This window comes from Erpetoichthys calabaricus, chromosome 14, assembly GCF_900747795.2.
Source record: "Erpetoichthys calabaricus chromosome 14, fErpCal1.3, whole genome shotgun sequence".
Lineage (NCBI taxonomy): Eukaryota > Metazoa > Chordata > Cladistia > Polypteriformes > Polypteridae > Erpetoichthys > Erpetoichthys calabaricus.
The window spans coordinates 73,729,671-73,757,505 of NC_041407.2; the positions used below are offsets into that span (position 1 = coordinate 73,729,671).

The 27,835-nt window shown below is 37.5% G+C and overlaps 1 protein-coding gene across 2 annotated transcripts; it reads right to left on the bottom strand.

Moving 5' to 3' along the window:
* Positions 1-616: 616 nt before the first annotated feature.
* oscp1b (organic solute carrier partner 1b) lies at positions 617-24,680 on the bottom strand. 2 transcript variants are annotated; one of them, XM_051919096.1, is made up of 11 exons: positions 24,420-24,680; positions 18,954-18,983; positions 16,942-17,096; positions 15,176-15,343; positions 14,856-14,936; positions 14,334-14,437; positions 4,221-4,349; positions 3,998-4,067; positions 3,664-3,803; positions 1,326-1,389; positions 617-1,223 (listed from the first exon to the last, which is right to left on the bottom strand). In XM_051919096.1, the coding sequence occupies exons 1-11, from the start codon at positions 24,529-24,531 to the stop codon at positions 1,101-1,103; spliced, it is 1,176 nt and encodes a 391-aa protein (XP_051775056.1). In that variant the 5' UTR covers positions 24,532-24,680; the 3' UTR covers positions 617-1,100. The 2 variants fall into 2 exon arrangements, with proteins under 2 accessions (XP_051775056.1, XP_028675070.1); XM_028819237.2 differs by lacking the exon at positions 18,954-18,983 and having other exon boundaries at positions 24,420-24,679.
* Between the last annotated feature and the right edge of the window lie 3,155 nt (positions 24,681-27,835).

Consider the following 27,835-nt stretch of genomic DNA (forward strand, 5'->3'; position numbering starts at 1 on the left):
GTTTTGCAGTGTGTTTTTGTGGAATAAGGCAATATGGTGGCATAGCAGTAAATGTTACCTCAGACATTCAGCTTGTGCACTGGAACCTCATATCAAATTGTTGTCTATGTGAAGTTAGCTGGTTCTTCCCATGTTTGGTCTACGTCCTCATCCCCAAAGACACACGTTTGGTTAACTAGTGTCTGTTAATGTAGGCTTCACATGAGATTGAATGTGTGCCTGAATGTGCCCTGCAATGCACTTTCATCCAGTCCAGGGCTGTTTCCTGTCATTCTCCAGATGTTGTAAGGACAAGCTCTGGCTTCCCACAGAATTGGATCAAGAAGGTTTGAGAAATGTTTTAACTTTGTGTTTCACTGCATTTTTATTGTTGTTTTCTATTTATTTAATTGTATTTGTAAATCTGTAGAAGGCTCTGAGCTTGTAATTGGGAAGAGCAATATTAAAGAAAAAGTTGAAACCAACTGAATACAATAACTGAGAGGGGTTGTGGGATATGCAATGCACACAGGTCTTCACTACAAATGGCTCAACTACACGTGTCTCTTGCTATTGCCTGTGGAAAAAAAAGATCCTTTTTAACTAATGCTACCGTAAAGGATTAATAACTTAAATATTAGATCAAGTAAATTTAATGTTCTGCTGACTGTACAGTTTTCAAACATAGTTTACATCAGTTACAGTATATCAGTGCATTTACATAAAAAGAAACAAATAAATAAAGAGGGACAACACTTTGGTGAGCTCCATTACCAAAGGCATGTTCTCTGTTATTAATACACATAAGGTACAGTATATACACGACGAAATATCTGAGCCCATTTTAAAACTTGTGTCATGGCAATGTTCAGTACATTACTGTGTCTTTAAATATGTGCTTTAAATATACAGAATATACAAAAGAGCAGCAATTTAAGCAATCTATCCAAAACTTTCACACAAAAGCACACTCTCACACAAATTGACATGTATAATTTGTGAAGCTTCTGTATGGTTCTTTTCAACAGGCTCCAGTGACACAATCTGTGGCTAATCACTTCACTCATTGATGTTTTAATCGTCAAAGGCCAAGTCCTCCATTCAAAGACTTAATATTCTCATCATTCAAGTCCATCCATCATGGCCAGCAAGTCATCACCTTTGCTAAGCATACTCTGGCTGGCCTGACCTTCTTCCTTAAATTCTCCCATTATACGAGCCAGCATATCATTTGTTTGTTGGTCCTAACAATAAAAATGAAACAGGCATTGGAAAAAATATAAGAGAAATCCTAATATCATCAGAAACAGTCAGTGCTTTAGTGTGTTTTTAAAAAAAATGCTTACCTGTGTAGCCTGAATATTGACAACTTGATATGAAAGTTCTGGGGGCCTGAGAACTGCTGCTTCTCTGAAAAAAAGAAAAAAATGTAATAAAGAATCTATGTTCTCACAAAACCAAATACTATGTTTCCTTAGATATGGACTTAAAAGAATATGCTTGTTAGCACAAAAAGGGATCTGGATTAGTACTGTAGTTAAACAGTCCTGATCTGGACCAAAATATTCCTACTTATAATACCAATTCATCAATCTCAGTTGGCAGTGTAAACATTCAATTTCCATTATGGCTCACAAACACCCAGAAGCATTCACAGAACTACTGTGTTTCTCCTAACTTGTCAAAGTATAAATGTGCTAATGAGTAAGCAAAGAAACAGAATTTGAGAATGGACTGAATCTACTTGATTTTTAAATTGAACATTTTTTATGAATTATTCAAACATCTGTAACCTCAGATTATTTACATTTTTTAATAATTATGTCTTCTTCATATTTTGAGATTGAGTGTCTGGAGAAACTACCAAAAGTGAGTATCTGTAGACAAATGTCTACACTTGAATCCAATTACACTTTCCACTGCAAAGTGAAAAACAAACAAAAAAAAATGTTAGTGTTCCTTCACTTCCACTTGATGAGAGCTTTCTTTCTGGGCTCCAAGGAGCAGGTAAGCATTGGAATCTGATTCTGGTGGGGAATATCTTAAAGCTGGAGTGTTGTAGTGCCTTGAAAGCATATTTAGCCTCGGGACGTTTTCATAGCCTGTGATTTTCATTTGTTAACACTGGGATATTTTATTTTTCAGGGAAGTGTTCTTCTTTGTAGATAAAGAGAATAGCAAAAGTATAAAAGTGTAAAAAACTCTTTTTTGTCATTATCATTTAGGTATGCATGTTCCTAGGTCAGTGCCTTGCTGAACCATGCGAGTAAGCCGTAACAGCCAGCTGTCTTTATGAATGTGTTTTTATTAACTTGACACATTTTTTTATGAAACCCACCACTATTCATAAAACTGCTTTAGTTGTGTTAAGGTACCTGGAGAAGTTTAAAGGCCAGCAATTTATGGTTTTCTGATGTATTTTCAATAGCATTAAGGTTATGACTCACTTGTGTCTATATAGTTAATTTGAAGTCACTGTAAAGTTGCTCCAACGGTATGCATTAGTTCACTGTCTTGTTGAAGCACAAAGTCTTTCCCTTGTTTCTTTATTCCACAGGAGGGGACCAGACTACTAGACAGAATTTATCTGCACTGCCCCAAATTAATGCTTGCATAAATCTAATAAAGAATCCCTACAACATAAAACCACCACTGCCATAATTTGCAATAAACATGGTGCTACCTGGCTGGTGTACAGTTTTTCATTTGCACCACACATATCACTTTGCATTCCATGTCAAGTTCCACTTTAGTCAGGTCAGAATGCAAGACTGTTAAACATGGAAATCACCTATAGTAAGTAACTTATTCAGAGTCATAACCTATTTTGCAGTAGCATCCTCAATTATTGCTCTTGCTGTCATGTCTCTGTGTTTAGAGAACAATGTGATGATACTTTGGTATTTTTTTACACATCTGTACAACAGATTGCACTAAATTTCAAGGGATGTTTACTACTTTTAAAATGGTTTTGCATTTTCCCTAAAACCAGTCCTCTTTTGCAATCAGGTCAGATGTTTTAGAATGACCTCCCCACTTCATTTTGAAACGTTGCTTCAAATGTCTTTCCAATAATGTGAGGTCTTACAGACAGACGAGAGAAAGGGAGGAAAGGTGTCTCAATAATTTAAGTGCAGATGGTCCACTAAATTCCTACAGAGGTTGAAATCATCAAACATTGTTTGCCTTGTTGAATTAATATATTGTATCTTAGGAACTTTAGGACACCAGTTCATCACAGGCCAAGTGTACAACGCATGATTCTTAAAGCTTTCAAAATAGCTGGCATAGCCTTCTCATCATCAGACTTTTTAAATGCAGTAAATTTGTAAGTACTAAAACATTACACCTTAAGAATGCCTTCTTGCGTTCAACCTGTGCAATTGTGTTTTATGGCAGATATCTATGGTAGGTGTATAATTTTGTTAGTTACTTAAGATATAATGTCAGATTTGTACAACACTACTTTGTTTAAATAAATTTGCTCCAACTTATTATTTGTTCAAATTCTTTGCCTTTGTATAATTAAGTCTATGCACTGTCAAACATGATGATATAGAACAAAAGGTAGAAAATGTACCTAATCTTTGCAAATGCAAATGTACAATGGTGTTTAATAACTAACAGTTCCTAACATTACAAAGAATCTAAGAGTTATTTTTTCAGTATGGTTAAATGACTCACTGCTCTTCTTCATCTGTAGCAAAAAGATTTACTCTGAATCCAGGGTCAACATCAACAGGTTTCTTTATGTCGAGACCTCCAAGCAGACGAGCCAATAGGTTTAATTCTTCTTTTGCCAGCGGGTTAGGTGATGCATTTTCCTAATTATTTGCAAATAACAAGTATTTCACATTGTCAGAAGGACAAAGTTATATTCAGAAATTACATCTTTAATATTAAAAGCAATAAAACATTTTAAATAAAACAAAGAAAAATTTTAAGTTAATATCCCCTAAAAGATATTATATATATATATATATATATATATTTTTTTTTTTTTTTTTTTTTTTTTTACCTTAGTGTGTGAAGCAGAATTCTTAGATGTCCCTGACATGTGTGTTTCAACTGGACGACTGACACTGTACCTGTACAAAGGTAAGCCAAAAAAGGAACAGACAAAGTGTTGTCATACCAGTGAAATGAAACATAGATTCTAGGTTAAAAGACAAATAACTGAAAAAGAAAAAAGCATTACAAAATAACAAGTACTGTATAGGAAACATAAAATAAATACTTACATGTTTGTTCCTAGTTTTATTACTCTGTCTCCATATAAATCAAAAGATCCTTCTCGAAGGGAGCTAGTGTAGTGTCCACCACTTGGAAACTCTGTTCTTTTCAATTCCTCTCCATTGCAGTTAAAAATTCTAATTATTAAAAACAGTTGAAAAAATTATTTCATCAGACCATATCAAATGTTGACATTTTTGGAATATTTACATTTTCTAGGCAGAAGGCTAATTGGATACAAAAATAATTCAATAAACAATAATAGCACAGATTTCGTTTTGACTGTATGATTTTCAGGTTTTCATGGTCCAGATCAATGTTTTTCTGTATCAACATAAGAACTCCATTTAAGTAGCAAACACAGGCAATTCAATGTCAACTTGAAAGTAAGAATTTACACCACATTACTCATTTACTGTAAATAAAAAACAAAGGTTCAATAAAACCATCAACATGTATTCTTATTAGTAAATTTGAAGCTGTCTTGCACGTTTTCCTTTGTAATGCTTATTCACTGACAAACTAACTGTAAGGTGTAATGAAGCAGTTCTTACATTCAACCCTGGGAACTCTGTCTCCAGTTTCTTTTTTATTCTAACAAACTCCTGCTTTAAACTGGACTACTACCATATTTAAGTATTATGCTTCTGTTTCTACTATTTTGGTGTCAGTCCCAAAGTTCTGCTTTTACAGGAATGTGCATTTGTGTGCTACACTGGGTGAATTTATTTTCTTTATCTTTCTATTTAACATGTTGCTAACTTACAGTATATGTCTTTATTTTCTGGTTACTAATGAGCACACTTAAGATAGCTTCTCCCCTTTAGAATTCAGTGTTATTCTGCAACTCTATCTGCTCCTCACTTTAATTGTCAATAAAAAGAAGAAAATCACAAAAGAATTTTTAAGTACAGTAATTAAAACCTTGTAAGAAACAGAAAACTCTTTAAACTCTGTATTAATGTGTTGTGCTTTTCTGAATAAAAATATGAGCATAAAAAGGCCAGTTAATAAAAAATGAAATCAATTTTAAGGAAGAATGACTCACTGACTATGAAAATGATTAAAAGCCTAAAACCACAGGGGGTTCTAAACAGAGCCTGTACTTCTTGACTTGCATCTTGTTGATGTACACCCTGTGCCTGCGTTCAAATCCAGGCCCAACTACTGGATATGGATAATTTAGTTTCCTCCCATATGCTACAGACATGATGGCTAGGTTGAATTGACATCTATAAATTGACCTAGCACGAGTAGTGTTGGGAGAGTGTGTGTGTGAGTGCACCCTACAATTAAATGGCACCCCATCTAGGGTTACATTGCACATTTTGTCACTGTCTAAACGGGTAGTCTCAGGATCCCTGTGATCCCTCAATAGAAAAAGTGTTTTCCATTATTTGACTGCTGGTTGATTTCCTTTTTTATTGAAAATTGTTGACACTGAGTGTTTGCAGGTCTTCAGCTACAACAAGCAAGCAAATAACGACTGGTTATGACACTGTTAGCTTCAATGACTACAACAAAAAATCTCCTATAATTCAATATCAGTCTTTCATATTGCAGTGGATAAATTTCAACCCACCCTTCCTTGGACAGCTACTTTAATTCAGAAATATTTCCAAGTATTCAGCATGAACTGCTTATTTTACATCCTGGTGTAGCATCTCTGTGGTCTGGATATTGACTAGGCCAATCCAAAATTTTAATTTTTTCTCTTCTAGCCATTTTTATGTAAACATGATTTTGTGCTTTGGACCATTTAAAGAGTTGATAAATTCTTCCTAAAAATTTGACGATAAAGACATTTTAAAGCTTTATGTTAACATTTCAAAAATATGATTTAATGTATATTTTCCCCAAACATACAGGAGATCTTGCAATTTTTATTATGCAAACAATGGAAAACCACAATACTGGTTTGTTTAGCTGAGGAAGTTACAGTGGTGTGAAAAACTATTTGCCCCCTTCCTGATTTCTTATTCTTTTGCATGTTTGTCACACAAAATGTTTCTGATCATCAAACACATTTAACCATTGGTCAAATATAACACAAGTAAACACAAAATGCAGTTTTTAAATGATGGTTTTTATTATTTAGGGAGAAAAAAAATCCAAACCTACATGGCCCTGTGTGAAAAAGTAATTGCCCCCTGAACCTAATAACTGGTTGGGCCACCCTTAGCAGCAATAACTGCAATCAAGCGTTTGCGATAACTTGCAATGAGTCTATTACAGCGCTCTGGAGGAATTTTGGCCCACTCATCTTTGCAAAATTGTTGTAATTCAGCTTTATTTGAGGGTTTTCTAGCATGAACCGCCTTTTTAAGGTCATGCCATAGCATCTCAATTGGATTCAGGTCAGGACTTTGACTAGGCCACTCCAAAGTCTTCATTTTGTTTTTCTTCAGCCATTCAGAGGTGGATTTGCTAGTGTGTTTTGGGTCATTGTCCTGTTGCAGCACCCAAGATCGCTTCAGCTTGAGTTGATGAACAGATGGCCGGACATTCTCCTTCAGGATTTTTTGGTAGACAGTAGAATTCATGGTTCCATCTATCACAGCAAGCCTTCCAGGTCCTGAAGCAGCAAAACAACCCCAGACCATCACACTACCACCACCATATTTTACTGTTGGTATGATGTTCTTTTTCTGAAATGCTGTGTTCCTTTTACGCCAGATGTAACGGGACATTTGCCTTCCAAAAAGTTCAACTTTTGTCTCATTAGTCCACAAGGTATTTTCCCAAAAGTCTTGGCAATCATTGAGATGTTTCTTAGCAAAATTGAGATGAGCCCTAATGTTCTTTTTGCTTAACAGTGGATTGTGTCTTGGAAATCTGCCATGCAGGCCGTTTTTGCCCAGTCTCTTTCTTATGGTGAGTCGTGAACACTGACCTTAATTGAGGCAAGTGAGGCCTGCAGTTCTTTAGACGTTGTCCTGGGGTCTTTTGTTAAAAAATAACCTAACTGTGGTGTATCACACCTGAGTTCAATTTCCGTAGCCACCCCCAGGCCTGATTACTGCCACACCTGTTTCAATCAAGAAATCACTTAAATAGGAGCTGCCTGACACAGAGAAGTAGACCAAAAGCACCTCAAAAGCTAGACATCATGCCAAGATCCAAAGAAATTCAGGAACAAATGAGAACAGAAGTAATTGAGATCTATCAGTCTGGTAAAGGTTATAAAGCCATTTCTAAAGCTTTGGGATTCCAGCGAACCACAGTGAGAGCCATTATCCACAAATGGCAAAAACATGGAACAGTGGTGAACCTTCCCAGGAGTGGCCGGCCAACCAAAATTACCCCAAGAGCGCAGAGACGACTCATCCGAGAGGTCACAAAAGACCCCAGGACAACGTCTAAAGAACTGCAGGCCTCACTTGCCTCAATTAAGGTCAGTGTTCACGACTCCACCATAAGAAAGAGACTGGGCAAAAACAGCCTGCATGGCAGATGTCCAAGACGCAAACCACTGTTAAGCAAAAAGAACATTAGGGCTCGTCTCAATTTTGCTAAGAAACATCTCAATGATTGCCAAGACTTTTGGGAAAATACCTTGTGGACTGATGAGACAAAAGTTGAACTTTTTGGAAGGCAAATGTCCCGTTACATCTGGCGTAAAAGGAACACAGCATTTCAGAAAAAGAACATCATACCAACAGTAAAATATGGTGGTGGTAGTGTGATGGTCTGGGGTTGTTTTGCTGCTTCAGGACCTGGAAGACTTGCTGTGATAGATGGAACCATGAATTCTACTGTCTACCAAAAAATCCTGAAGGAGAATGTCCGGCCATCTGTTCGTCAACTCAAGCTGAAGCGATCTTGGGTGCTGCAACAGGACAATGACCCAAAACACACCAGCAAATCCACCTCTGAATGGCTGAAGAAAAACAAAATGAAGACTTTGGAGTGGCCTAGTCAAAGTCCTGACCTGAATCCAATTGAGATGCTATGGCATGACCTTAAAAAGGCGGTTCATGCTAGAAAACCCTCAAATAAAGCTGAATTACAACAATTTTGCAAAGATGAGTGGGCCAAAATTCCTCCAGAGCGCTGTAAAAGACTCATTGCAAGTTATCGCAAACGCTTGATTGCAGTTATTGCTGCTAAGGATGGCCCAATCAGTTATTAGGTTCAGGGGGCAATTACTTTTTCACACAGGGCCATGTAGGTTTGGATTTTTTTTTTCTCCCTAAATAATAAAAACCACCATTTACAAACTGCATTTTGTGTTTACTTGTGTTATATTTGACTAATGGTTAAATGTGTTTGATGATCAGAAACATTTTGTGTGACAAACATGCAAAAGAATAAGAAATCAGGAAGGGGGCAAATAGTTTTTCACACCACTGTAATAGTTTTAAATGCAGGATTTTTTAAAGCAGTCTTAACCAAGTCTAAGAAGTATTGCTTTGTAACTGATTAAAAAATGATGCAAGTTCTTCTTTTTTAATATTTAGGAAATCAAAAAACATTTTTGAACTTCTTATTTCATTAACTTTCTAAATGTGCTCTGTCCAATTTTAAGGCTAAAAAAAAGCTGCAGACTATTCAAGCATTAATAAGCTCCTGGATGGGCTGCCAGTGTATGATAGGGCTCACTCACACATACGCAATTGCACTAGGCAAATTACCACCTAACTCAACTAAATGTCTTTGAGCTGTGTGGAAAATGGAGTCTATAGTACTTTGGACTATGTATGTTAATAAAAATTTTAAATAGGCTACACAATGATTTGGGTTTTATATAATAAAACAAATACCTTTTAAAAATACCTTTTCCATAAATGTATGAAACACTGTTTAAGAAAAATGTACAACAAAATGTGTGTGGACGCTTGGCCATCACACCTAATATGAACTTGTTGGACATCCTGTTCAAAAGCATGGGGATCAATATGGAGATGTTCCTCTTTGCGACTATAACAGCTCCCACTCTTCTAGGAAGGCTTTCCACAAGATGTTTGAGTTTGTCTGTGGGAATTTGTGCCTATTCAGCCAAAAGAATATTTATGAGGTCAGGTACTAATATTGGAAGAGAAGACCTGGCTTTCAATTTGTGTTTCAATTTATCCCAAAGATGTTCAATAGGTTTGAAGCCCTATGCAGGCTGCTTGAGTTCCTTCACAACAAACTCATCAGATTATATCTGTATAGACCTGGCTATGTGCACGGGGACCAGTCATGCTGAAACAGACAAGGCCCTTCCCAAAACTGTTGCTATGAGGTTGGAAGCGCTCCATAGTCTAAAATACGTTTATATGCCGTAGCATTAACAGTAACCTTCACTGGAAACAAAGGGCCTATCCCAAACCCTGAAAAACAGCCCCAGACCAATATCCTTCCTCCACCAAAATTTTTGGTAGGTATTATGCAGTCTGAAGGCTAGCATTCTCCTGGCATCTGCTAAACCCAGACATGTTGATCAGACTGCCAGATAGTAAAGCATGATTTGTCACTACAGGGAACATGTTTCAACTATTCCAAAATCCAATAGCAGCAGGCATTACACTACTCCAGCCAACTTGGCATTACGCATAGTGATCTTAGAATTGTGTGAATCAGCATGGCCATGGATACCCATTTCATGATGTTTTTGTTGCATAGTTCTTGTGCTGATGTTGCTTTCAAAGGTAGTTTGGAACTCTGTTGTGAGTGAGGCAACAAAGACAATTTTTATGCAGTATGTGCTTCAGCACTCCATGACCCTAATCTGTGAGTTTATGTGGTCTACTATTTTGTCACTGAGCTGTTCTTGCTCATTAATGCTTCTACTTCACAATAATATCACTTATAGTTGACAGGTTTAGATCTAGCTGACCAGAAATTTAATGTACTGACTTGTGATGAAAGTGTCATCCTATGACAGTGCATGGTTTAAAGTTACTGAGCTCTTTAGCATGACTCATTCTACTGCCAATGTTTGTCAGTGGAGATTGCATGGCTATGTGCATGATTTTCTGCATCTGTTAACAATGGGCGAGGCTGAAACACACAACTATTCAGAGGAGTGTCAACATACTTTTGGCCATATTTTGTAAATATGTCAGTTAATCACAAAAAATAAGACTTGCTTGTTTTCTGCTGAAAGGAAGGCACTCATGATTAATAATGTCAAAAGCTGATTAACTTTTTTAAGATACAAATACTTTTTTCAACAAACATCTAAAAAATGATGATCATCATCATCACCAGATTAACCTCTAACCCAGGTTAGCCAGTTACCCTTGTCACACACATGCAAGTAGGAGAACATTGTATGGACCAAGCAAAGTTAATTCCACGCCAGGCCAGGGGGTGCTGGGGTGCACTAAACCTTCTCCTGTTATCTCTACAGACCAGCCTCGGGTAAACCTGTCTGATTCAGAGCTGATGACGTCACTTCCAGTTCCGCTGCCCAGAAGAATGTCACTTCTGGTGCACAGACTGACGTCGGAAGAACATCACTTCTGGTCTGATCCCTTAAAGCCGCCATCTTTGCAAACCTTCAGCAGTTCTGTTTTGGACTCAGTATTGTGAACATCTCTGTGATATTCAAAACCCTTTTGCAGCCAGGAATATTATACGGATGGCTGCCCCAAACCTTTTTAAGTGTGTTAAGTCTGTTCATTTTAACACCTTTAAAAAGGCGCTATATATGTGCCCAACCCGACACTGACTGGCACATGTATGAAATAAATACATATTCTTCAGCTGGAGGGCACATCTTCCCCGTGTCCCCCGGCCACAACACAGTCCCAAAGCACCAATACAGCAATATCAAACAGCGCTCTCTCTCTGCACCACCACTCCTCCCAGGCAACTTTGTCCTCCTCCACCCGACTCTGGCCGTTGAGTGGTAGTTGCTGGCCCCTTTTATTGGGCACCCGGGTGTGGTGAAACTAGTGCCCAGAAGAGTCCAGCAGCTCCTGCTGCAGCACCTGCGGAACCCAACAGGGATGCACAGAACTCCAACCCCCATGAAGCCCTGGGGGAGTCCGAGGCACCGCTGCAACCTAGGGAGGCTGCCATCTAGCGTCCAGGGGGAGATACTGGGCCTCCCATCCTTGCTCCCCCGGAAGATATGCTGCAGGGGTGCCTACCACACACCCTATACCACGCACCCTTTTTCACTCTCCATGGTCCTGGGCATACTTTGGCACTTGACCCCAGATTCTTTTCTCTAGCACTTCCTCAGTCACCTACACTACCTGCTCCTAAAGAATGATTGCACAATATGATCCATAAACCAATTAAGCACCCTTTCCTTTGTATACTGGAATTAGCACTCTTTTTCCCAGTCTTCAGGAATCCTCTCTTGACACACAATCATGTTGCATAGGTGTTTCAAATATTCAACTCCAGAACCTTCTAATGCCTTCAACACTACTACTTTACCTATCTTCATCACTTTTGCAACCTCCTATTTAGAAAATTTACAGCCCAGTTATTCCGATTACATACAATAACCATCATTATTCTAACTGTCCACCTTATACAGCAACTTCTCCACACAGTTCTTCCCTAATCCCATTACTATTCATCATGATGTTCTCTTTAGCATTTTTATTGCCATCTGCTTTGCGATCCTGAACACATTTCTGTTTCTTTCCTGCCTCCATCAGCTCATTTTCACACTCTGATTTCTTAGGTTCTTACACTCACTCATTTGCTCTTGATACCAGTCTTTCGGCAAATTTAATTCACATACTCTCTTCCTTCAATGTCCAGACCTTCAGCCTCAGTAAATATTTCCTCTTACTTTTCCCCGTGCTTTCGGACATCAAAGCAGTGTTGTGAGGCACAACATTTTCCAGAAATATAATAAAAATAGTAAAAGAAAAATAATAGGATAATTAGCTAAGCTTGAAATATCACTCCTTCCAACCCTTACTACACAAAACACAAACAAAATCCAACTTTTATGTACTTTGCTCTGTACTTTCAGTACTCTGTACTACAACCATTATGCCGTTTTAACAGACCACAGTCTCATTTAGTTATCATGGCTTAAAACACATTTGACTGCTTTTACAATGATAAACACATCAAAGCATTGTCACATAAAAAACACATTATTGGGTTGACAATCATGAAAATTAATTTATTGTGAGTTTGATTCATTGTGAGTTATTTAAGGTTTGGCAAGATGACCACTGCTGTTTCACAACTCTTGTCTCCTAGGCTGTGCCCACACTAATATGTTTCCATTTAAAAACACAGACATTAGTCTCCATTTTCGCATTTCATCCACACTACCCTGGTGTTTTTATCCCCAAAAAAGGAGGACTTTTGAAAAAGCATTCCAGATTCGCATACTTCTAAAAACACAGGCTTAGATTTTTAATGTGGATGGGTGAAAATGTAGACTTTTAAATATTCTGACTCAGACTTAGTCTGAGACTGAGTTGATTGGATCCTGCTTATTACAACATCTTTCCCTGATTCATTGCCCATCATAGAATAATATCATATTCCAGCATAGGGGACAAAGAGGAATACCTGTATGCACCTAAATTGCATTTAGTACAGTTTTAATGCTGCATACATGAACCAATGGCAAATAATTTGCAGCTAAATACAATTTTCAGATTACAGTAAATCCTGTGGACGATTGCATTACCATCCACTTTTTGGGATTTTTCCGTTGATGCATGCATGCATGCCTGCCCAGTGTAGGTAAACATCAATGTCATATGCATTTTTGGTTGTTTTAGTGTTGATGGAGATACTTTCACAAAGAATGTGAAAACACCAACGTGGAAAGTGACACAGGACATAGCCCTAGATTCAAACCTTATACTAATAAATAAGTGAAGTTTGCATGTTGTCCTCACATTCTCAAGGACTTTCTTCAGGTATGCCATTCCTCTTGCACATTAGTTCCATACTAATGTGCGTGCATATATGTTTACTGGGGTGTATTGGACATCCCACCTAGGGTTGGTTCATGGCATATGACAGATGCTGTACCTCCCTGAAGCCCTGGAATGGAAAATGTGGGTTCTGAAAATGGATAGGTAATTGACTTAGTTTTAAAAAACAACAGGCACCATGATCAGGCAGTGGTTCAATGGACAGTCCCCGGGTAGGGTACATGCTGTGTAGGGTTTAGATTTCTCCGCATATTTGTGTGGGCTTCAACCATTTCCTTCTACACAAACATGGAGGTGACTGGCATCTCTAAACTACCCTCATATGGCAAAGCTGTGCTTAATACTGATGAGCTGGTAGTCCAACCTGGAAAGATTCCCACTATGTTCCAGTACCGCAGAGTTTAGTACTGGCTGCCAGTGATCTAAAGTGGATCTTACTGGCTAAGAAATTGAATCCATGGATTGAGTGACAATAAAAATGCTAAAGGAAAGGAATGTAAAAGTCTGTTATAAAATAAACATTTTTTTCTTTTTCAGAAATTGAGACTTATACAAATAAAGTGTATTGTCATATACTTAAATTCTAAAACACTTAGAGTGCGGAGTAAGTTATGAAATAACAAACACTTTGTGAATTTGAACTAGATAATAAGGGTAGGGAATAGATGGATAGATAATATGAATAAACTGAATGTTGCCTTTAAAACTCTCCACTTGCATTGAACCTACCTCAACAAAAAGTAACAGAATGCAAAAGAAAACTTACTTTCTTCAGATACAGGCAACATGGCCTCATGGTAGTATTCATCACTTTTGTCTCTAAAAACTACAATTAGGAGCCACTTTAAGGAAGAGAATTATGAGACTTTGTGATACCATAGGGATATTGTCTGCTGTGTATTGTTTATGAAATTGGAGGCAGTGTGAAATTATTGTTTGGGGATTTGCTTGTTGTAACACTAGCACTGCGCCATGACTAAAAATAACTAGGCATGTCAAAGAGTTCAAAATGGTTTAATTTCATTTGTCGGTGTTTTTATCTTTTTACTTTTTTTTTCTGGGTGCTGTGGTCATTGGAGTCTATTTCAACATATCATCAATTAGTGAGATAATACAGCACATATTAAACTTTTAACATTTCATAAAGGAACCCAATGACCTCCTGTAAATAAAGATGTGTTTTTTGCCAGTATTAAAATTATTCTTTTACAGCACAGTATCAAACAGAACATTTTCCTAAGCATGCTCTAAGCACTCTGCTCTTACCTGATAAGCCCTGGGATCTCTGTACCACATGGAACTGGACCTGAAGTTGGCAAGACAAAGCGTCCATTTGAATTCTGTACTTTATCCTTAAGAAATATTGATACCTAAGAAAAGATAAAGCATTTGTATCGAATAATATATATTTTAAAACAGTGAAACTTTTATAAGAAAGAATATGTGGCAAATGGCACAAAACTTTTCTTCCTTCCTATATTACAACCTGTGTTGGCTGGGATTGGCTCCAGCAGACCCCTGTGACCCTGTGTTAGGGTATAGCGGGTTGCATAATGAATGACTGACTGACTGACATGACTATATTACAAATTTTATAACTACAATTTCAGGATTTTTAGGAAAAACATTCAATTTCTGAAGAATACTTATGCACAATTAGCTTTAATTACATGGTCATAAAAATGGAAAAGGAGTGTCAGGAAGCATTCTCAGAAATACCTGCTTATTAGTGAAATACAAGATTTTAATAAAGTAATTGTTCATGCTGTGTAACAAACAGCAACTTACTCTTATGTGCATATCCTGAAAAAAGATGAGCAAAGTTTGTCTAATGAGCTGAAACTCTCCCGCTGGCAAACAGCTATAGATCTGTATGCAATAAAAACAAAAATAAATAACAAGAAAATCTGTCAAACTAAAACTGATAAGCAAGTGATGTTCAATGTGAATAAAACAGAACAAAATTTCATGTGCCTAAACTCAATCTAATGGTTATCCAAGGAAGACATGCTTCTCAAGTACAAGTAGTTTTTATTTTATAAAAGTTAGGTTTGTAATATTAATAAATTACACAAAGAAATGACAGGAGCAGACTAAAATATTCCTACCTCGATCAGCTGGCGGAATGTTTCATCCACTTGATTAAGTATGCTTGGAGAATCTCTTATAAACTCTTTAATTGCATCCATGTGATTAAATGAGACCAATAAAATGTCTTTTGGACGAGGGCAGAGGAGCACTTGATACTTAAATGCCATTGTCATCAGATCATATAGCTGTAAATAAAGATTAAAAGTTTCTATCCCATGCAAATGATAGTTAAGAAAAACAAGATGAAATATAGAGACGCTGTTGCCTTGATTGTGGGCCCTATCACTAGTGGTAGGAAGTCTGTCCTTTCTCTCAATCAGTGCATTTACATGCACACATAAAACCGGGATAAACTGAAAACCTGGTTTCTTAAAAACCTCTGTTTACATGTGCAAGTACACTCCTTTGGCAAAATGCTAAGATACCATTAAACTGCACAAAAAAAAGTTAAACGTCATCATCCGAAGACAAGCATGAAGCCTGTGATAATTTTCTTGTGTTTTATAAATAGGTTTAGTCCTTCATGTGCTTTGAAGCAAATAATATCTAACTCCTTTTTATATCCCTTAACCACCGATGATTCATATTTTGAACACTGGCCACTGCATCATCCAATCACACTGTTTCAACATGTCTACAGCAAATAGCTGGATTAAAACTACACTGGCACTATTATTATGCTTCTGTTTCCGGATTGCGCATAGCACCCTCTCTTCTGCTTGGCAGTGCTGTTATATGTGCTTCTTCCCTTACACCCAATGCTGCTGGGATAATAATAACAGAGGTATTTTTACTTCACTAAAATGAGTATTATGTCAGGTTACTCATTATTTTAAAAAGTAATTAAGACTACATAACACTGTGTCCTGAGATTGTGCTACTGAGTTTTGAACTATACGCTCAGCTCATCAACATAAATTTAGTGATTTTTGAAAGACTGAGACAGATTATTTCAACCAGGAGAAGGAACAATGTAATCGCCTCAGTATCTGCCTCAGTAAATTTATCTTGTGGACGCTTCTACCTGTGACTGCAGAAAGGATGTGTGAAGCTAACAAATATACAAGCAAACAGAGTGCAAAGGACATGCACAAACTACAGAATCCTTAACTGTAACCTGATTAAGGGTTTACATGGTCATATATATAACTGGGTTGCTCGCAAAGAAATCTAAGTGTGTTAATCAGTCTTCCCTTACAGGAAAAAAGGGTTTACGTGACATTTTAGAAACAAGGTTTCTGTGTATAAATGGGTTACTGAGGCACACATCAGCACACTCAGTGTCAATGTAGGCTTTATTCTAGTTACTGTGGTTGTTTCCTTACACATTGCAAAAATATACAATTACATTAATTAGCAACTCTAACCTGGCATGGGTTAGAGAGTGAGTGGGATCAAGTGCATTCAAGTACAATCAGTGGATCGGTCTCCCATATAAGTTGGCTTCAGCCTTACACTCTGAACATCTTCTAAAGAACACAGCAGGCTCAAGAATGTACACAGATAAAGGATATAAATAATTGGGTGTTAATTTCCAAATTGCTAAATAAAGACTAAGCAAATTAATTTTGATTGAACCTTCAAAACACTGATTGTAAACAATTGATATTATCTACCAAAAAAGAAAGTGTCAACTGAATTAGGAACGATAATACAAACTTCATTGCAGGTTTTTTAAATAAACATTGTCACAAAAATGCAGCCATCTAAAAGGCGCAGCCCTCATTTTAACTCACATTTAAATCATTCATGAAGAATACAAGGACTACTTCAGTGCTTTTACCTTATCCATGCTGGCTTGATTAAGCCTCATTATAGAGGCATGGGCAAGTCGATCAAATACAGTTCTCAAGGCCTTTTTGGAGTAAAGTTCCTGAGGTTTGAAGAGCTCTTCCATAAACTTCTTATTGAACATTGTTGTAATGATGTCATTCATAACTGAGAAAAGCATAACATGAAGCTCAGTATTGATTTAATTATAGTAATCTAGAAAATTAGATATTCAGATATCTTAGGTCTGAAAAATGAGCTACACAATCGTCTAGAATATTCATGTAAGCTGTGACAAAAATGCAAAATAAATGTCTATATAACTGATCCTTCAATAAATAAATATTTTAACATTATTATGAACTTGATATACTTGTCTACTTTTAGGAATCTTGAGACTTAAACATACATACTATAATAAATAGTGCATCAAAATATTTTAGATTGATAAAGTCATTGGAAATTGGTACCTGCAAATACTGGCTGTCAGAGCTTACAAAAACTTCAACATAAAGCAATCTAACAAATCATACATGAGAAAGAACGGTTCCATTAAACTACAAATCATTCCATCCCAGGTTAAAAAGTGCTGTGTTTTTCATGTAGAATAAATAACAGTGTAACTGATGGAAAATTAGTTCAAAGAAATTAATTTTACTAAACGACACTCTGTGACAAAATAAAATTGCTCCACCCAGAGGCATTGGTCCAATTTGAGTGAAAACCTGCATACACAACAAGTGACCAGGTTGTTTAATATGTAGAAATACAAGTAGCTATGCAATATGGTATGGAGTTACACAGGTATCAGGTAAGTTCCTGTGACACACCCAACCAAGCATTGTTCAGCTGTTTCACCAAGGAGTCAATGGTCCATGGAGGATTTGGAGCAGACTATAGTTGCCTCTTAGAACTTCCCACACATGTTCTGTCAAAGAAGGGTTTGAAAACACAGTCTGTTGGGTCACATAGATATTACCAGAACATGGAGGACGTGTGTTTGGGAAATGTTCTATTGAAAAGTGACACCATACAAAATGCTGTACAATAAGTGATAAGATCTCCTTGATGTATTACCACTGAATCAAATGGTCATAGCACCCCACAGCATGACAACCGCCATTCAAGGTGTAATGTTGCAACTGCACCATTGTCCACACTGTCTCCCTGTGTGAATTTGGTGGCCATCAACCATATGGTTAAACAGAGTTCATCACTAAACATGACCAGACTGTAGTTGAGAGGCTGCACAAGTTCAACACCAGCTATGGCACAGGTTACAAAGATGATCAATCAATGGAAGAAATTGTAAAACACTGTGAGTTGTCAGTCCAGGGCCCAAGGTGTTGCCCAGTGATCTGTGGAGGGCACCACAGCCCCATTTATAATGAAAAACATAGTTATTATATTGCTATTATGGATCCTTCAATAATTGTTCTCCTGAGCCACTAACTGCCTTTCCAACAGATACAAGAGTCATCTTTTAGCCATCAAGTAGTTGTCACATTTACACAGTAAAATTGCCAGTGTTAAATGAACTCTTAGCGCATTAAATAAACCCTTAAAATGTATAAATGGACATGGTGTTATAAATGGTTTATGTGGTTAATTTAACACAGGCTGTTTTGCTGTGCATATATCAAATTTGTGTCAGAGTAAACTGCACTTGCTGACCATCCAGAGTCACAAATACCAAAGATTCATTCTAAATCAAATCTGTTCATTCCCACTGTCAAGGCTTTATTAGTGTGCTGTATTGACAGTACACACTGCCTAAGTTCACAATGACCCATCTCTGTCTCAGTATCACCAATGAGTGTTACACTCTAGTGCTGATTGTGAGTATAATGGACCTTCAAACCTAATCTTTCTTATGCTGGTGTTCATGCAAATTGGATCACAGTCTTGAAAGCACCACTTTTGTGACAGAGTGTACTGTTAGCTTATTTTAATTTTTCTGCTAGAGCAGTCTACTCACATCTTCTGCATATACAGCACAGGTTGTTCCTAAAGTCATTACTGTACCTCTTTTTCTGTCTCCTTCTGTCCAATCAGCTACATGAAGCATTTACAAATGAAACATTTAAGATAAATACTAATATTTAGGTAAAAGTGGTTGTAGATTTCAATGTCATCTCCAAGAATCAGTACTGTCATGTCAGATCTTATCTATCCTTAATAATTCCTTCAATTAATTTACCTGTGATGTACATTAGGCTTACTGGCCAGGAGTTACTTGGATCAACCCGATCACTCTTTTTATAAAACAGAATAACATTTGCTATCTTCTGGTCCTTAGAAATGTGCAGTGACTATCAAAAATTGTGTCAAAGCTTTATAGATTCATTCACTAACCTCCTTAAGCACTTGAGGATAAATGTTATCTGGTCCTGGTAATTTTTCAGATTTCAGCCTATTTAATCAAAGTAGCACTTCTCCCACTACAATTTCCAAATCAATCACTACTTCTTCAGTAGTCCCTGATGCTGCTGGGAAGATATCCACATCCTCACATGTAAAAACTTTAGAAAAATTCAGCTTTAGAGCATTTGCCATTACAGCAATCCCTCTTGTGAGACATATTTTGAGATATCTGAGACTGTCTTTTGCATTATGAACTTTTAAAGGCTGTTTTCTATTTTGAGGCCTAGACAAGCCAGAAGCCTCACAATTTCAGGCTCTCCTAGGGTGAGAAGTATTTTTGGGCAAGCCAGATAAGTATCTGGCATATTTTCTGTGGGCCATTTTGAAGGTCGCATCTATTTTTGCTGTTTCAGTGTCTGAATTATAATGAATTCCACTTTGTTTTTTGGGACAATAGTACAATTAGTACAATTGGACATAGGCATAAATAGATTGAATCAAAATTCTACAAATATCTGTTAATGTATTGAAGGTACAAGGAAAATCTTAAGAGCATATCCTGCCAAATACTGTAGGATGTATTTAGCCGCAGTATTATACTAAAATTTCAATTCTTCACAAACCCCCGTTACTCATTGTACACACACACCTATTAAACAGTTTAGAAGAGCTTGATATTTAATGTGCATTTCTTATAATCAGGCCATGTAATTGCTGAACGCTTTTGGTAATACATCATTTCATTATACACTTTTTCAACTACAATACATAAATGCAAATTTACAATTTCCAGGTCTTTTGAGTTATACCACTCAAAACCAATTATGGAGAATCCACTACATCCATTAAACAGTGTCATCTCCAGACAGAGGAGCAGTTTCAGCGACAGACTGCTGTCACTGTCCTGCTCCACTGACAGACTGAGAAGATCATTCCTCCCCCAAACTATGCGACTCTTCAATTCCACCAGAGGGGGTAAACGTTGAACATTATTCAAGTTATTGTCTGTTTTTTACCTGCATTTTTTATTACTCTTTAATTTAATATTTTTTGCTGCTGGAGTATGTGAATTTCCCCCTGGGATTAATAAAGTATCTATCTATCTATCTATCTATCTATCTATCTATCTATCTATCTATCTATCTATCTATCTATCTATCTATCTATCTATCTATCTATCAAATACATGTAACTGTTAGTCACATGGCACACTTGGCATATTGATGCTAAGTTACTAGTGCCAGCATCTACTGTACTTTTTCATGTACACTTCCATTTGTCCATGACTAAATGCTCTACAAAAACATTCATAAGAAATCTAATGAATGCTACAAAGTATCGACTTTGAGCACCATCACACCTTTTATTTCTTATTTAATAACTAAGAGACTTGCCAATCTGTACACCCAAAACAGTTTACAGTATGTTTTGCACCACAAAATCTTACATGTGATGTATGCGCCAGGACTTGCTCGTATCATATTTCCCTTCATTAGCTCTACTGTTCCAAAACCTTTGTGTAGTTGAACATAGTGACTTCTGGGTACTGTAAAATTTGTGGAATGTGCTTTATGGAATGATCTATTATACAACTAGTTTACATAAAGGATGTATATTATTTAAACTGTACCAAATATGCATATGTTGTTAATCCATCATTCAAATGTTTTACACAATTCATATAGTGTTTTGTTTTTTTTTTACTGATTATAGGCTCAGAGTTCTTATAAAGATTTGCAGGTATAATACCAAAGCAACAGTAAAGTACATACGGATGTTACAAATGCATGTATATGTATCAGAATAAACAGTAAAACAAAAATTTAACATCTTTGGTTCTAACCATGCACCTATAGCTGCTAGGGTATGCTGCAACCCTGAAGAGAATTAAGTAGGTTTGGGAGGGTTATATGTGTTATGTAAATAAGTCATGTTATAGCACCCATTAGACGCTTTACAAAGCAAACTAAATTAGAAAATTATTATCAGAATGAAAATCAATCATTTTTATTCAACTGTACTCATATTTGATTTCCCAAAATCAACCTTCTTCTGGATTGTTTGCTTAATCATCATGAGACTGTTGCTTAACTGATGCCTTGAATGTGAAAAAAAAATCAGTAACAAAGCTGGCCTGCAATGGAAGTTATCTCACCCCAACTGTGCCAACTGAGTCCACCAACTTACAGTGCTAATTAAATTCTCCTCTGGTTCATTCTTAACAAAAATTTGTAAAAGAAATTTGGTGTGTACTGCAGATTCCCTGCCATGGGCTTTATTACGACCCTTTAAGCCAAATCATAGAATTAACCATACAGTAGTAGGTAAAGCACACTTAATTTAAAAGAATTTTGCCAAACACGGCTTTTTATTTACACATATGATCCAAATCTGACTCAGTCAAAGTAATTAGGTTATATGGGGGGTATGGTGGCACACAGGTCAGAACCGCTGTGTGATAAGAGTCAATATCTCAAGTTTGAATTCCATATGGAGTTTGTAAAATATCCGTGTGTCTCTGTGGGTTTTTCTTCCATATCCCAAAGATTTTTAGTTGGGTTTATGTTATTAATTTTTACAATCTGGCTTTGTGTACCTGAGGGTGTGCGCACGAGTGAACGCTGCCTCTTTTGGCAGTGTGTTGGTTCCTGTCTTGCAACAAGATAAGCAACCAAATAAGCTCCAATCCCTTTGATCCTAAAGTGGATTAAGGTGGGGTATGAAATGTTATTTGGGTTTATTGCATAATGTACAGCTGTTGTGATTTCAAATTATTTATGCTGCAATTCTGCTCTTTATAAACTTGTGAACGGCACTTAAAATGAATGCTTACTCAGGATGAATTTCCCTGTTCAAATCTGGTTTCAGCACTTCAGTTGGGCTTTTCTTTTTTATTATACAGTGGCTAGAAAAAGTATGTGAATGCTTTGGAATTACTTGATTTACAGCTATAATTGGTCATAAAATATGAGCTGATCTTCATTAAAGTCACAATTAGAGACAAACATAATATGCTCACCTTACTAACACAAACACAACTATATTTTTTTATTGAAAACACCCATTAAGACATACACAGTGTGCTGTCGAAAAAGTAAGTGAACCCTTGGATTTAATAATTGGTCAAAACTCCTTTGGCAGCAATAACGTCAAACAAGTGCTTCCAGTAGCTGCAGATCAAACTCGCACAACATTCTGGACAAATTTTGGATCATTCTTCATTACAGAATTACTTCACAACATTGGGTTAAGGTCTCGGCTCTGACTGGGCCACTCCAAAAGATGGATTTTCCTTTTATGAAGCTATTCTGTAGTAGATTTACTTTGATGTTTTGACTTGTTGTCCTGCAGCATGAACCAGCTTCTACTGAGCTTCAACTGGTAGATAGCCACACTGACATTACCCTATACCTTGATAAACTTCTGAATTCATTTTCTCCTCAGTTGGCAAGCTGTTCAGGCACCAAGATAGCAAAGCAGCCCCAAATCATAATTCTCCCTCCACTGTACTTCACAGTAGAGGTGATGTTATCATTATGGTAAGCGATATTCCTTTAATACCATACATACTGCTGAAGAGTTTAAACTTAGTTTTATCAGTCCACAAAACACTTTTACAATAGCATTGTGAAGTAGGACAATACTCTTTGCAAACTTCAGTGGTTTCCTCCTTGGTGTCCTGCCATAGACACCATGCCCATTCAATGTTTTATGCATAGTAGACCCATCAACAAAAATGTTAACCTGTTCCAGTGATTCTTTCAAGCCTTTAGCTATTACTCTAGAGTTCTGTTTTATCTCACTGAGAATTCTGCATTGTGCCTATCAAGTCATTTTGGCTGTGTTCCCTCTTCTAGAGTGAGTAGTTACAGTACTAAATCATCTATTTACACACAGTTTGTCTGATATCTAACAAATATCTAAACCAGTGGCATCACTGCGGTTGGTGTCGCCAAAGGCAGGATTATGACCCCACAAGAACCTAGGTGACTTGATGAGTAGAGGTTCTTAACTGAGAATTAATCATGCTTTAAACAATGCAGCATGTGGACACCATTGTATTGAGCAGGGAGGGGGGTGTGTCCCTTGGTGATTTCAGCCCAAAATACAAACATTATTCGGGTGTACCCCCTCTGATGGTGTCTATTAGTATGGTCCACACTTCTGCACCCCCTGGTGCCTCTATTGTCTTTACCCTCTTTGAAATTACTTTGTAACTGTTTCCAGATTTATGCAAATCAACAACTCTTCATCTCAGATCTTCTGAGATATCTTTTTTGGAAGGCATTTTTCACCTCAGCAGATGCTTCTTGTGAATACCAAACTTGTAATGTTTCAGTGTTTTATCATAGGTAAAAGCATCTCTAAATCAAACCTACAATCTCATTTTAATTGATTGGACTCCAGGTTTGCCAACTCCCGACTCCAATCAGCTTTTGTTGAAGTCATCAGCCTAAGGGTTCATCTACTTTTTCCAGCCTACAATTGTGAATGTTTGAAAGATGTATTCAATATGCACAAGAACAATACAATAACTTGTGTGTTATCAGTTAAACCATACCATTCATTTTTGTAACTTAGATGAAGATCAGACCATACTTTAAGACATATTTATGAATACATGTGAACGTAATTCCAAATGTTTCACATACTTTTTCTTGCCACCGGATAATCCCAGATGTGGACACTTAATAGACAACTCTTATACAGTCTGGTTGCCATTCCATCTTTGAATGGTAACAGTGGTACGTCCATTATTCTCCCTGACATGCAGAACCGAATAAAGAGGATTATGAAAATACCAATCATAAATGCACATTATAATCCAGAAACAATTTTTTTTCGATGAACTGGTCACAACAGACGTTGCTGCAGCCTCTCTGTCTGTTCCTCGTACCACGTGGCTCTCTTTTTCTCCAGACGTTACTTTCACTCACTAAAACGTCAGTTACTCTTTCCTGATTTACAACGCACTTCCTGATCACATAGAACGCGAACCGCTTCCTTCCGCACAGCGAGTGGCCAAGCAAACACGTCTAATGAGTCGAGCCGCCTGCTAAACTGCCACTGGCTTGTGTAGCCTTTTGGCAAAAGTCACACACCCACATATCACATGACATCTTTTACCTTTCTTAGCTTTATCGCCTGGAATGTTTTGCGCTCTCAGACGCTGGTCAAGGATATAAAGCATTTCCCCACCAAGATTAATAAAAAGCAATGGTAGCGTCCGCATCGACATTCTGTTCAGGTTGTATATCCAATTTTAAGTAATAAATCCTTTTTGAAGGTATTTCAAAATACTTGATGTGTTCTTTTTATTTTTGCGATGTACCTTCCCTCGTTGCCAACCAAAAGACGAAGGCGTCGTTAAGCCTCTGCTCGGTTGCCAGGTCACGAGGCAAATCCACCAATCAGCGTCCTCCTTACTGAAGTGTCGATTCCTTAGTAGCGCATCTTTGGAGCGTTGAGAAAACTCAGGCACCTGAGAAAAAGAAGAGGCGGGCTATCTGTTGTTGCTAGTGGCGGTTACGCACAGTGGCGCGGAAGTTATTTAAGGTGTCACGGCCGCTGGCCGTATATGCAGTTTCTGTGTGTTGTCAGTATGTGCTTGTGGTCTTGTGGCACGTCCTTGAAGACGTTTGTATTTATTTCACTTGTGAATTAAAACTGACACTGTGTGAGCGTCATGGTGTCCCTGAGTTGCGGCAAGGCAGCCAGGATAGGCTCTGGTCCAGCACAACCTTGAATTGGATTAGGTGGGTTTGAGAATGTTGCGTTATAGCAATACAAATGGCAGAAAGGCTGCACAAAAGGCAGACAGCGTGTAATGATTTTTCTTTTCGGAACAAAAAATAAAAGCGTTTTGAATCACGGTATGTTCACAGTCGACTAGAAATTAGCTTCCGCTTTTGCCAAACCATGTACCAAAGAAACTGATTTTCTATTAATGTTTCTTTGTATTTAAACAGCTGAACAGTATGATTGTGGGTGCAGAATGACCAGGCTGAAGTGGGGGAATTTAGCTAGGACATCAGAAAACACCTTACTCTTTTTTCAAAGATGACCACAGAGATCTTGGACCTTGGTTTTATGTTCCATGAAATGTTTAGACGTTCTAATATTATACTTGAAAATAAACAGACCTCCGGCCATCCCACAATCAAGGTTCCAGCCCTGGAAGTTTGTGAGTTCCATCAGGTTCCATACAGTGGGTGCCAGGCTGTCATTCATCTTCTTCTTCCTTATCACACAACTGGAATATCTTGCTCAGCAGATACCATTGGTCTTCGTTGTCTGTCTGACATGTCACCTTCTCCATCAGTTTGCCTATTCAGTTAACCTTAAGAAAGACATGAACCCCAATAACTTTGTGAGGGTACCTGCCAGCCACTTATCATCTCAAAAGCTTTTGATTAAACCAATATCCTAGTGGTTTGTGGGTAACTGTGTGACAATAGCGTGGCAGACAGACACAACACTTAGCATTTTATATGTATAGATATGGCATTATATACAGTATGTTATTTTTCCCAAAAAAATTGTAACATGCCCTGTAAGAAACTAATCAAGCAAATGCTATGGAGATGTGGGGCACAGTGGGCAGACGAGTGCTGAATTAGTCTAAGTGCAGAAAGTTGTTTTTTTTTTCTAAATTTGGAGATGACATCGGTGGGGTCATTGCGCTTACAGTTTTGTCCAAATCCACCTGTTCTGTCATGGAGATGCATTAGTATGTTTTGGCCACAAAGTAGGTAGCAACCCTGGATGGGATCAAACTTAACAGGTGAAATACTGACTTTCTCAAGACAACATGCATGTCTTTGGCAAGTGGGTGGAAACTGGAGTGCCAGCAAAAAAGCAAACATATACTGGATGAGAGTCCCTGTTTCACACAGAGAGTGACTGAGCTAGAAATCAAATCAATGACTCTGGAGTTGGCACCATGCTGTTATTTTGGAAATTATAAAACATAAAAACAAATGAGATTGTTATGTTTGTTGACAGTTTTTTAACGAGGCAGATGGTGTGGAGGCATCTATATTTTTACAAAGTTCAATTCAAGACCCATATAGGGCAAGTAAAGTTTAATGTAACAACATGTGAAGTGCAAGATATAGGAAGTATGAGTATTATGTGTTTGTGAAGAACCATGGAATAAGATCTCCTTAAAAGTGTAATTGTGTACAAGTTTAAATGATAAATGTTGCTTCCTTTACCAGATGTAAATAGAGCAACTTTCTTTCTTTCCCTCCACTCCTCCCAAGCGAGCTTTGTACTTTTCCACCTGACTCCAACTTCCCTCTCTTTTCTACCGGACCCAAGAGCACTCCCAGTGCCACCACGCTGCATCCAGAAAGCACTTCCGGGTCAGGCAGAACCTCCATAAACTGAGGACATCTTCTCCCAAGAGATCCCCCTGGCGGCACCCGCACAACTGCCCATTGGGACTACAGCTCCAATACAGCCCTGTAGATGTGGACATGGAAGACCCGCCAGAGAGTCGTTGCCACCTGTTTTGCTGGGGAAACACATTACCCCAGGGGTAAAACTCGTCCCACCTTTCCATTATCAAATCCTCTAGGCCAGATAATATACTTTTCATTTCCGTCGAGATGCCTGCCAACCTGTGTATATGACATATTACTATATTTTTACTTTCAATGTAATGTAGAGCTATAATGTAGAACAATAAAGTAGCATTAATGAGGAATACTTGGCAGTCCATCACTCAATATCAATGATAAAGATAGCAGATATAATGAAATTTTATGCAACATGAAGCTAAGAAATCAAGAGATGCTCTAGTTAAGATTTATTGGACACTAGTGTGGCAACATCTGGAATGTTGTGTACTGTTTGGAACACCAACATATCAGCATTAGACAAAATCCAGAGGGGAGTCCTTATATGGAAAGTTCAGAGGAATAAAGGATAGAGACGTGACTGAAGTATTTGCAATTATGATGAAAAAGATGAAGGTAGGTACTTAGAATTACATTTAGATTATTTTTTCATTATGAAGATGGGGTGGCAGATGGAAGTTGATAATAAGTAAATTCCAAACAAATGATAGACATTATAACACAGAGAAGTAACGACGTGGTGAACATTACTAAACAATGTACTTTAAAGTGGCACATTGTGGACTTTCACATCATGTTTCAGCATTACTTTGGACGTATCAGGGGAAAAGAAACCAAGGGTTGTGTTAGGAAGAAAAGCCCATCTTTGTGCCGTTATGACTGTAGACACATATGAATAAAAATTTTATTACATGTTGCTGATCACTTGTACGATTTTTTGCTTTCCTACAACTCCTTAAATGCAGGCATGGGTGTATAAGACATCGGCTTTTAAACCACAATGTTGCAGGTTCATTTCCTGCTTGCGTCTGTGTGACACTGAGTGAGTCACTTAACCTTTGTACACAGTTGCAATGTACCCTAAACATGTATTTCACCTTGGACAAAGATTTTAACCAAATATAAAAAAACAGTCTTCATCTTCTTTCATAGCTATTCCCTTTTTCATATGGGATCTCC

Coding starts and splice junctions, on each gene's coding strand:
- oscp1b (XM_051919096.1), bottom strand. CDS start 24,531: ATGTCGATGCGGACGCTACCATTGCTTTTTATTAATCTTGGTGGGGAA. Junction 15,344..16,941: donor ATCAAGCCAGCATGGATAAG/GTAAAAGCACTG, acceptor CTTTATTTACAG/CTATATGATCTGATGACAAT. Junction 4,350..14,333: donor GAGATCCCAGGGCTTATCAG/GTAAGAGCAGAG, acceptor TTTAATAATTAG/AATTTTTAACTGCAATGGAG.